This window comes from Alligator sinensis, unplaced genomic scaffold, assembly GCF_000455745.1.
Source record: "Alligator sinensis unplaced genomic scaffold, ASM45574v1 scaffold790_1, whole genome shotgun sequence".
In the NCBI taxonomy this organism is placed as follows: Eukaryota; Metazoa; Chordata; order Crocodylia; family Alligatoridae; genus Alligator; species Alligator sinensis.
Window position 1 is genome coordinate 544,458 of NW_005842723.1, and position 12,215 is coordinate 556,672.

At 41.7% G+C, this 12,215-nt stretch overlaps 1 protein-coding gene across 1 annotated transcript in view; it reads right to left on the reverse strand.

Annotated features, from left to right (window-relative positions):
• Positions 1–6,467: 6,467 nt before the first annotated feature.
• EPB41L4B (erythrocyte membrane protein band 4.1 like 4B) overlaps positions 6,468–12,215 on the reverse strand; it is a 223,020-nt gene continuing 217,272 nt past the window's right edge. Inside the window, exon 27 of the mRNA XM_025216298.1 lies at positions 6,468–11,148. Coding sequence (XP_025072083.1) covers positions 11,079–11,148 — 70 coding nt within the window. The 3' untranslated portion in view covers positions 6,468–11,078. The remainder of the gene's footprint in view (positions 11,149–12,215) is intronic.

Consider the following 12,215-nt stretch of genomic DNA (forward strand, 5'->3'; position numbering starts at 1 on the left):
CTATGTTTATCCTAAACAAATAAGAAAACTTCCCATGAGGTTTTCCACAACCTCTAGCATGAGATCATCACTCTGCCTCATTGAAGTCTAAGGAGGGGATGCCCTAAGTAAGCCATCCCAGACAGGAAGAAAGTATTTAATAAATTGCACTTAACACAAGTTCACCTATTTACATTTAGACCAATGCCCAGCACAATACTGTTTCAGTACAAAACCCTCCCTCATTACCTGACTACTGCATTCTTGAATCATGTAGGCAAGTGTTTGGCTAACCAGAGTGGCCCCTTAGGGCAGGACATGGCATAGAAGTCTTCACTCATTTGGAACTCTCTGCCAACAGGTGGTCTAGTCTGACCACAGTCTGCCCCTTCTTGTGAATGGGCTTCCTGGCTAGGTCACATGCAGTCCCACCTCTTTGATAGTACCAATGTCCCAAAAGAAATAGTTGTCATGAAAATGATGAAGATTCATACAGCTTGACTTTTCTTCAGCCTCTCCTCTCTTTAGGCTGTGGATCACAGAAATTAACCATCTCTCATGACATAAAACTCAAACAAAAATTCCAAGACAAAGCACTTATGTCCTCCCCAGGCTTCAGCTTTTAGTCCTTCTTGGTTCCTCCTCAGTTTTCATTTCTTCTTCTGATTTCTGACAGCCCCCATCCTAGAATCTGGCCCCTGTTTCTAGCCCTTTCTACAGTAATTCACTCCTTTTCTTTGACTTTACAGAGAAATCTGGACCTCTCTTTTCTGACTACCTTGCAACCTACCTTCAGGTTCTCTTTTGGCCTGATCATCATCCTTCCCAGACCCTAATCAACCAACCAAGAACAGTATGGATTTTTTACACCACATCAATCTTTGGTCTCATTTTGGCCTTTGACCTTTGTCATATGGGGTTTTTGCATATGACATAAAGGTCAGGAAAAATAAAAAATATTAAAACAAAGAATAAAGTGTGTAGAATAAATGTGTACATGCAAGTAAGAACATCTTGAAAAGGGAATGTCTGCTTCAGCAGGGTATACCAATAGGTACCCAACTGTAAGCACCTGAATAACCCCTTGTGAAGTCAATGGGACTGTTCACATGGTGAGGTTGAGCACGGGCTTAAGTTCATTGCTAAAACAGCCCAAAAGCTATGAACAGTACAGCAACATGCAACATTCACATTAACATTGCTCAGTCATAATCTCTGTCATAAAGACCTAGAAGATAAATGCAAATCAGTTGTAAATTACCCATAAAATTTGAAACCAAATATTCATTTATAAGTACATATATTGGATTGATGACAAAGTGAGATTTATTGTACAGTTTAACTATAGGTATGGGGGTCTCCTTTCAGTGATCAAGGAAAGAGGATTTTTCCTCCCAGATATCCATTTCATGTTTTGATTTCACAGTGGCAGGTCAGAATGTTCTATTAATGGTGGTGGAAGCTAGTTCTTCTCATGGATGCCCATTGATGCAGGGGCAATGCATAGTGGGTGCATGCGGGTGCATGTGCACCCGCTGAATGTGGCGGTGCACCCCCTACCAAAAGGTATCACCAACACTGTCAGCGGTGCCTGTGGGCAGTCACTACTTGCCACCCCACCCCACTGACGGCGTCTGCAGGTGGTCCGCGATCCCCGCTGGCTGTCGCCGCTACCAGCAATGGCTGCAGATGGTTGCCCCCCGCCCCCCTGCTGTTGACAGCGCCGCCAGTGTCTGCGGGAGCTCCCCTGCTTACCGCTGCCGCACTCCTGCTGCCACCATGCCCCCCTAGCCACTGGGGGCATGAGTTGTTCATGCATTGATGCTTGGTAAGTGAACAATATGAGGAGAGCAGACTTAAAAAAAACACTAATAAGACTAGGGCAGTGTCTAATCTATTGTAGCACATACAGGAAATTTGTACTTTGGAAAAATTTCCTGCCATGACTGCTGAGGCTTTCAAAATTATGGCTTACACCGAAGGATGATAAAGTAATTACAAAGACACACTTTTCAATATTAATTTAATTATTTACAGTGAACTTACTGAAGGCTGAACTAAGACTACAAACATACAATACAGCAGTTTTCAACCGTTTGACTCAAGGCACCCCTCAGAGAATACCAGCTCTTGAATTTCCCTCATTTTTTGACTACAGAAAAATAATAGAGCAATTTTTCTGTTGTGAATATGCCTGGAAGATGACAACAGGTCAGGATGTTTTTACCACTATAGATTCCTATTTGAAATGTCTGGGTTTATCTTGTGAATCATGTTCAGGTTCTCTTGAACCTGAACATGTTCTCCTGAGCAGGGACCACCTGCAGGCAGCCATGGTGATGGTGGTGGCAAGGACAGCCCAAGCGGAGACCGCCCACAGGCGGCTGTGGTGGTGTTGGCAGCGAGGGTGGTGGGGAGGGCGAGTGGCAGGGGGGAAACAGGGACCACCCACAGCCTCCATCTGCATTGTCGGCAGTGACGAGTGGGGACTGCCTGCAGCCGCATTGGCCTGGGAGGGAGGTGACCACCTGCAGAAGCCGGTGGCAGCTTCAGCAGAGGCCAGTCTCGGGGGGAGGGGGGGTGCACGTGCCCCCCTGTGTGCTACCTACACATCGCCTATGGTGAATATCCTCTCTAATGTGCACAGTTCAGACCTGCCATTAGAGGGACTGGTGAGCAGGTGCATAGCTAGTTGCTGCCACGTTTGCTCTCTGCCTGCTCAGCTTGCTGGCTCTCTACCAGCAGTATAGGCAGTATAGGCTCTAGGAGGGGGAGAAGATGTGGGGAAGGGAAGGGGAACAATTCTTACCTTTTGGGACTCCCTGGGCTGCTAGCTGTCACTGCTAATAACCCAAAGGATAGAGCATCTATGTGGGGTGAGTGGGAGTGGTGCCTCCTGGGATGCTGGAGACTGCTCCCAACCCACACTGGCCCTGTGTTGAAGTCTAATATTACTGCAACAGGAGTTGCCTAAAATGAACAAAAGAGAATCCTCCCCTGAAGAGGATCATATTTTAGATGCTCAGAGGGCACTTAGCTCAGTGCTTCCCAAACTTTTCCTCAGCATGACCCCATTTATGGTCCCATTTCCTCAGCATGGTCTCTCACTCCCAACCCACAGTCCAACCCCCACCCCCGCCACCTCCCCCCACAACCTCATCTGCTGATGTTGTGATCCCATTTGGGGTTGTGATGTGCAGTTTGGGAACCGCTGGCTTAGTTTGTCTTTTCCAGACTTAACATGCAGGCACTCCCATTTTCAGAGCCCTTAACACATGCTAATTGTAAAATGTAACTACACTTAAAGCTTTTTCCAATCAGCTAATCTACACTCCACCCTCAAGACCTTCCACTTCTTTCATGTTCTACTAATACAGACCTCTGACACAAGATCCTTTTCTGAGGGGAACTGTAAACCAGAGGGAAGGATATTTATTGGTCAAGACTTTACAAGGTGGATGCCTGAAGTCAGGCTGGTTAAACCCAGACTGAGCTGCATAAATAAGTGGACTAATTTTCAGCAGTACAGAGCACCCACCAGTTTCCAACAAAGTCATCCCTTGTGAATGTCACTGGTGCTTGTATTCCTAAATCCAAATGAGACATAAGCTCCTATATCACTAAAAGTTATGTCATTAGAGTTATGTAAAAAAAAAAACCTTTAAAAACTAGTCCTTGGAATGTTTCCTTTCACAAATTTCCAAAAGAGTTGAGGAAGGAGGGTGGAGGAGATAAGACTCAATCTTTCTGCAGCTGAGGATAGGAATAATCTATTAGTACCTGCCATCATGAAACAGTAAGGATCCAAGTGGCTTCTGCCTGATTGAAACAACAGATGGTCTAATGTCATGGCTGTGTGGTTATTTGGGATTTTCTATACTTGTTTATATATATGTTGTTTCTGAAAATAAACTGTGAGCAAAAAATCACTGCATCAATGTAGTGCTCTATGGTCTGATCAAATATCATCTAACCAACTTGTTTGCTCTAACTGTTTCTCACAGTACTTTTTATTATTGCTCTTTTGGTTTTAAGAGTGTAAGTCCTTGGCAGTGAGCACAGTAACTACTTGTCACTTGAGTATTTGTATGGCACCAAGCTGTCTTTAGGTGTTAACTAGCAACAAATACTAAGTAGAAATAATGGGTGAGGACAGGCTCACTAGGTAGATGGATCAAAACCTGATGACAATCAACACGGAGAAATGCAAGGTGCTCCACCTCAGGAGAAACAACCCACATCGTACTTATAGGCTTGGCAGTGCTACACTCACTAGCACCATGACCGAAAGAGACTTGGGGGTCATGACTGATCACAGAATGAACATGAGCCACCAATGTGATGCTGCAGCCGGCAAATCAAATAAAACTCTGGCTTGCATCTACTGATGCATCTCAAGCAAGACCCAAAAAGTCATCCTCCTGCTTTACTCAACCCTGGTGAGGCCGCAGCTGGAGTACTGCATCCAATTCTGGGCTCCACACTTTAGAAAGGATGTGGAGAAGCTTGAGAGAGGCCAGAGAGCCATGTGCATGATTAGAGGTCAAGAGAACAGGCTTATGAGGAGAGGCTGAGAGGTATGGGACTCTTCAGCCTGGAGAAGAGAAGGCTCAGGGGGGACTTGGTGGCAGCCTATAACTATATAAGGGGTATGCATCAGGAACTGGGAGAATGTCTGTTCACCAGGGCGCCCCAAGGGAAGAAAAGGTCTAACAGTCACAAACTACTGGAAGACTCGACATAAGGAAAAACTTCTTTACCGTCTTAGTCTCCAGAGTCTGGAATAGACTCCCCCCAGAAGTGGTGCAAGCACCTACTCTGGATACGTTCAAGAAACACCTGGATACTCACCTTGCTAGGGTGATCTGAACCCAGCTGACTTCCATGCCCTTTAGGCGTGGGGCTGGGACCCGATGATCTTTTGAGGTCCCTTCCAGCCCTAATGTCTATGAAATCTATGATATTTTCAAAAGCATCCAGATGACTTAGTAGAACACGTCTCACCGGCCTTCAGTGGAATTTGCACTGCTATTTCATGTAAGCACGTCAGAAAACTCCACCCAATGCTGGACCAACCTTCCACTGATTTGCCATTGATTGCATTGGGAGCTGCATTTCATTCCAAGTGTCTACAAAAAAGATCAAAACATCTTGGTGCTCACTTTTCATTCTCTTAACAGGTTTCTGCTACTTACCCAACTTGTAACTTGCACCTTGTGTTTCCACTTAATGTATAATACCCACAAGGAAAGAAAAATATTTTCTCTACAAAACAAAAAGTGCATCCTCCAGGCTACTAAATGTCTCCATTGTCTGGTCATGTAACTTCCAATAATGTGTTTTCATAAAATGAAAAACTGTTCATCTTTCAACGAGGAGTCCACGTGGGTCCCAGCCCCAACCCAGTCAACTGATACTGGCTTGTTGACTTGTCTTTTTACTGATCACTCTCTCTGAATGATATTAAGCCTGCATGTACTGATTAGAAGTGGTTGATGAGACGTCATTGGAACCATATTTTTTCAGCTTATGTGGTTCTATTGAAATGGAAATACCTTAAAACAAACAAACAAATATAGCCCACAAAAAAAGAGCAATTTTGTCAGAATTCTGTTTAAAAATGGGAGGGGGAGGGGGAGGAGGGGGAAGGGAAGGGGAGAGGGGAAGAAGGGAAGAAGAAAAGAGGGAAGTTCCAACAATGCTAAAATGTTGCTTTGCTAGTTTGTTAACAAAATGTTACAATGTTTTGTTTTATGACATTGTATCACACGCCATTTTCTATTATAAGACAAAAAATTAAGAAAATATTTCAATGTTGTCACCACTAGGTGTTTAAATTCAGCCATTCAGCCATTCAGTTCAGACATGATTTTTTTTTCACAGCTTAGGCTATGGCTGCAAAGCATGTTAGGATGCTGTGGGACTGTGATTTAACTTGAATCAGGAAGGGATCTGGGACAGAAGTTTCATAAACCAGTTTGACCCAAATCAGTTAAGTTTGATACTACATTCAACAAGGTTTATCTTAAACTGTTTTGAAGCTGGATTATGTGCACTAAGATTCTGTTCTGTTACTGGTTTAAATCAGTTTCTGATCACCTAAACCAGTTTATGTGTAACTTCTATCCCTAGCCAATGTGAGCTTAAGGTCCAAGAAGAGATACTATATTCTATGTTGATCCACCACATCTCTGGCAATGTTTTATCAGACTTGGAATTCAAAATCAACCTTCAGCAACTTCCCAAGGGACTTGCAGACATCAGCTGCCAAGTGAAGGTGGTCTTTACTAAAGGCTGACCAAAATGGCCCTGGACCTTCTTGAGGAAATTCTTGAGTTGTTGCTTATGACAGGTGTTTCCTAATGAAGGTGGCTCCACTTTATTAGCGACCAGATGTTTTCCTTTAATATGTACAGTGCACTTGGCCACCTAAATTATTCATTTGATTACTAATTGCTCAGACTCAGTGATTTATTTTTCATCTCTTTTATTGCAGGCATGAATACAGGAACAGGTAAATAGCTGAGCTGTAAAAGTCTGTCTCAAGGCATATTTCAACTAAAATGCCATTGTACTTTCTTGTTCTCTTTTTCTTGACATAGGTTTCTGCTCAACTGTATTAAGCTGAATCAGCAACCTTAAATGAAGCTGCCACCCACCAAGCCCTAATGGCAGCGGCCAAAGAAGTTTCCTTTACATCTCTTCTCCTCACATTATCTGAAGATTCCTTTACAGCACTTAACTTTACAAAACACAGTTGTAGGGCTGATCTTGCATGCAATTAACAGATCAGTCTCAGTATATTTATTGCAAACTCCTTGAACATATGACATCAAATATGAAATAACAATATTCCATTGTATAGTTACAAAGATGTGGTTTGTGGAACCAGTGGACCAGAAATCTATCCAGGAAAAAAATGAAGGTTTTCTAGAAACAGTTAAATAAAATGTGATTTGCCTCCATTAAAATGCTTTGCTGGATTGCTTGCTTTGTTTCAAGTGGCTGCATTGGCAAACTGTTGCAGGAGGAACCAGAAACCTGAATGGAATATTTTAAGAAAGGCTTGATTTTCAAGCATGTAAATGTGTTTGTACTGTTGAAGTCTCTGCACACTGTACAATCTGGTACTGATTTGAGACCTTGAACAATCTCTCTAAAGAAAACTTGGTGTTTGAAACAAATGGCAAGTAGGCAAATACTTAACCACACAGAAAAGTATGCAGCTGTTTGGCTTCCACGAGAGATTGCAATAGGAGAAAATACTCTTTTCATAGGTATTTAAAAGATCAATCCAAATTCTGATGGAATCATTCAGACATGGAAACATTGTGTGTTGCCCCCTAAAGAAGGAAAACACAAAAGAAGTCAAAGCTTTCAGGATCTGTCAGCAGTCAAAGCTAAATTTGTAAGTCTGTCCCTAAAGCCAGGTCTGCACCTGAGAGGTTTTGCTGGTATAGCTATATTGGCATGCTGTACCAGCCATGCACTCCTATTGGGAACATAGCCTATAATGGCATAAAACTACACTTTTGCCAGCGGAGCTAATTCTAACCCCTTAAGCAAAATCAGCCATACTGGCAAAATAAATGTGGTTTGCCAGTATAACTGCACTGCCACTAGGCAGTAGGCACTTGGCACGGCTCCATCGATCACAAGTCAGACCTCTACCACATGACTAACATGGCTGTGCAGACACAAATTTGTAACATAGACCTAATCTTAGAAACTGAGAAAATTGAACTTAAAACAACTATCAGCTACTTCACTCTGTTGCCACCAGAGATGCTGAAAAGGTGCTATGTTAGCTTACATGGTAACTTAGCCCACACTGAGCTTTGTGCTATGGTGGCTAGACTGCTAGTGGTACATGAGCTAGCTAGTTTAAAGCTAACTTGGATATGTCTACTCTACAGCGCAAATCACAGTGTAAATACTGTATACTAAGACAATGTGTACTGTAATGCATCATAACCTGGTGCAGCTAGAGTTAAGGGGAAACCTAAGTTTTGACTTGACCAACTAGCACATCTTTGAGCTCACGTTTCCTTGCTTCCTGTTGAATTTTAGCTAATTTGTTTACCATGACCATCTCAAATCCAGCCAAGGTAAAGATGTGCATTCAAAGGTTTTTCAAAAGGGAGCAGAATTGGTTAGTGTGGTTAAAGGAAGCCTGCACAAATCAAGAGTAACATGATGAAACTGCACAAACAGAAATTTAGTTTAGGATTAAGATAAACGTTCTTACTTGAGATGTTGGACAACAGAGTAGTTTCTGCAGGGAAATGGTGGAAGCCCCATGGCTTGAGACAGTTAAAATAAGACTAGAGAAAACACTTGGGAATATATTGAGGGAAAGTTCTGCAGTGATTGGGACTAAATGACCCACTAAGTTTGTTTCTAATTTTTAGGACTCTAAGGTGCCTACCATCCTTTCTCAGCTATTTTCAAAAATGCCTTGTTAGTGCAGGTGTACAACATTACCAGGGTGTCTTAGTGTAGTTCTTCAGTTATGAAAATTTCATCTTGCCAATCTATGTGTAGTAGGAGTATGATGATATAATTTGAAATAACAAATATGTCCCTTATTTGTGTATCAGAAAAACTGAGTCTGGTACTCATCCTCTTTGAATGCTTTGGCCTCTACAAAGACACTGCATCTGATCAGGAATAGTTTGCCCCCAAACTTAGAACAGATTCCAGGTTTGCACTCTAGCACTTTTGTATGAGTTCACAGCAATAGGCACAGCAGGAAAAACAGGGGATTACTGAATTGTTTGATCAGATACTTTCTTCTTGATCATGACTTTGTGAAATGGTCACACACAACTGGTAAATGCCTGAGACAGGCCAGAACCAGTTAATAAGCAGCCATGCAAATTAGTTAACACCACTCTTGGAGTAATTTTGCTTCCAGGTCTCTCAGAACATTGGCTCCTATTGGATTTTCTTCTTCTTTATCTTTAGGTGGCTCTCTTTTTATTAATGATCAGGCAAAAATGATTATGCATAATGTCTCCAGGCTGCAGCTCCCCTTCTTTCATGATCCCTCTGAAGGAGGTAAGGAAAAGACAATGGGAGAAGACAGGGGGTCTTTTATATCTGCAGCCTCTTTTGCCTTGGTGATTCTGTACAGGATGGTAAGGCTCCCAATAAATTTTTAATAGCCTCAGCTTGATGGAAAGAGATACCTAAAATAAATATGCACTAACAAATCTCTTGATATCATAGTTAGAAGTCAGCTCTAAAATGTTCCAGTTGCAATTTGGTAACATAGCAAAGTATGTTGAATGCCCTCAAATACACAAACCAGATTCTGGGCATTTATTTGGTTTCTTGGGTCTATTCCATGTGTGGAGCTATTTTCTTACACTACATACCACAGGTTGTATACTTATGCCACTTACGGTATAGCAATAGAAACTGTTAAAATTATTAAATTTTTAACTAAGCCTTATGCTCATTTCCTGCCCTGGCAAATATAAGACTGACAGGTAATTTTCTCTCTCCAGGTTGCACTCAAGAGTACTAAAATGCACTTGATTTTTCATATTAAAAATGACCATACCTAATTCTGAAGGAAACTGAATGTTACAATATTCACTTTGAAGCTAATGGGCTGGTTAAGCTGAGATAAATTTATGGTCATCAATATCAAATTAAAGACATCTTGATTTTAACAAGACTAAAAACAAGAGAATCATACTGTACAGAGTAACAAAAAATATACTAGATCTTGGACAATATAAAAAACACTAAAATGTCTGTTCAAAATTGTATGCTTAAGTGGATGGTTAGCTGTTGTTAGCTTTTTAAAGAGTGCTGCACTACAAAAGAAGAGAAAAAGGAGGACATTTTTAATAGGAAATTTAATCTGTGCTCTTATTTTGTGAAAATTAAGAGATTATTTTGTTATTCTTTTAAGGCTGCTATCCCGCAGACACTTATATACCTGCTTAACTTTATTCATAGGAACAATCCCATTACTTCCAATGGAACCACTCACATGCTTGAAGCAACCAACATTGTGGAACCGCCGCAAAGTTTTGCTGAAAAAAATCACACACCTTTGCCACCATAGCTATGCTGGCCAAACCCCCCAGATGTAGACATTGCTCTGTCACAAAAGGGTGCTTTGTTGACTTAATTTTAATTGTTCAGAGTGGTGGTGTGGCTATGACAGCACAGAACTCTTTCTGTCAGTATATTCTGTCCTGCACTTAGGGGGCCTCTACCAACGTACCTGTGCCAGTATAGTTATATCAGCAGAGGCTCTTCTAGTTTAGCTATGTCTGAATTATGTAGGCAAGTGTTTGTAGAATAAGGGCCCAAGTTAAAACTTGTCATTAAAAAATTGTATAAGAGTGTTAATAGCAAATAATTTTGAATCATTGAAGATTTTCTTGCCTAAGAATACAATAAATGTATTTCACCATCAATTTAGGATGGCTAATTAGAGGGAGGACTGGTGTGTGTGTGCACGCACACACAAATATGTATCTATTTTCCCCTTACTTCTATATATACCTCAACAGAGGGTACAATTAGGAATTTAATAAGACAGCCACTTATTTTCCAGTGGAGACTAACAGTCCAGGGGTAAGGATGTAATAATAATTTTTCCATTTTAAAAATGATTCTTTAACAAACAGCAGTAGCTTGGTGCAATTTTCAGTTATACAAAACGGCATATTTTCTATGGTACTATCAAAATATTCTGCATAACATTAATCTCTGTGCAGTTATTAACATATATACAGAACAGTGTTTCCCAATAGAAATCAGTATGTTCTTTGCTGATCCTTTGTGCCCTAGATTTACCAAAACCAAACCTAAAATTCATTTTATAATAGTATAAAATCTCAAGAGAGATAAAGGGCTGAAAGTTTATTTCTGAGCAGCAAATGAACAAAGAAACTCCTCCCAGTGAAAGTCAAGCAAGACTTAATTTTAACCAACTGTGGTGAATCCAGGCAAGTCAGGAACATAACACATTTTCATGATGCATTATGTTGAGTACACAGAAGCAGAGGAATGTAAACAGACAGAAGGCACGTGAAAGGCCCCAATCCATTCTCCACATGAAGGAAGTCAGAATTTCATAATTCGGTCATCAGGAGTCGTTTCATCATCTTCTCTCTCTCAAGTTCACGCCTCAGAGTTTCAGCACTGTGTGATTAATGCACAAACAGCTAATTATGGGGACAACAACATGACGCATCTTTCAATTAAAACATCATTAACATTTTGAAAAGAACAATGAAGGAAAAAAGGTTCAATTTGATTCAATAGAAGTCCAGAAAACGGATGGCTAAATCACAAGTAAAATTCATTTGACATTTTGAAGAGCAAACCAAAGCAAGAAAATGATAATGATAAAAAATGTAACAAAACATTCCCTTTCTTTTCCCATTAAAATCCCATTGATTGCCAAAAAAATAGCATCTTGATTCTCTAGTTCTCAGCTTTTCCACTGGTTGGCACTGGAGGAAGTTTCTTTTCTCTGTGTTTGCTACCTGACTATACAGGGGTGTGTGAAATGGGCGCTATTCGATTCAGATTCAGCCCAAATTAAGGACAGCGATTCAATTTGTTGGTTTGGATCGCTGTCCTCATTTGATTTGGCTGAATCCAAATCTGAAGATTCGATGCTGATTTGGACATAAACACAGCTTTAAAAGTTTTTTCTACATGCCTCGAGGTATCAGCGTGGGTCGTGATTGCTGCAACGCTGGGGTGGAAGGAGTATTTCCAGTCCACTTTTGGGTCCACTAGGGAGCGCGCTGGGGGCCCCCCCCGTGCACTGCCCTGGCTTGACGATCAGCCATGGGAGGACCCCAGGTGCCTCTCCCAGACCCAGGAGGCACCAGTCGCTGAGCTTGGAGGGTGCGGGCAGGCCTCCCTGCATGCTCCCCAGTGGATCCAGAAGTGGACCGGAAGTGCTTCTGGTCCACTTCCAAGTCTGCTGAGTGCGCTGGGGAGCCCCCTGTACTTCTGTGGGATGCTTCATGCACCCCACCATCACAGCATTCACGAGCCACCTGCTATCTAGAGCTATGTAGAAAAAGCATTTAAAGCTGTGCCTATGTCTGAATCGCTGAATCTTTCCGAATCTCTCCAAATCGATTCGGAGGGTTCCGATTTGATTTGGAGAGATTCAAGGGTCCTCTGATTCTATTTGGATTCAGAGATTCAAACACTGAATTGGGTCAAATCTCCGCCAAATCGAATCAGGG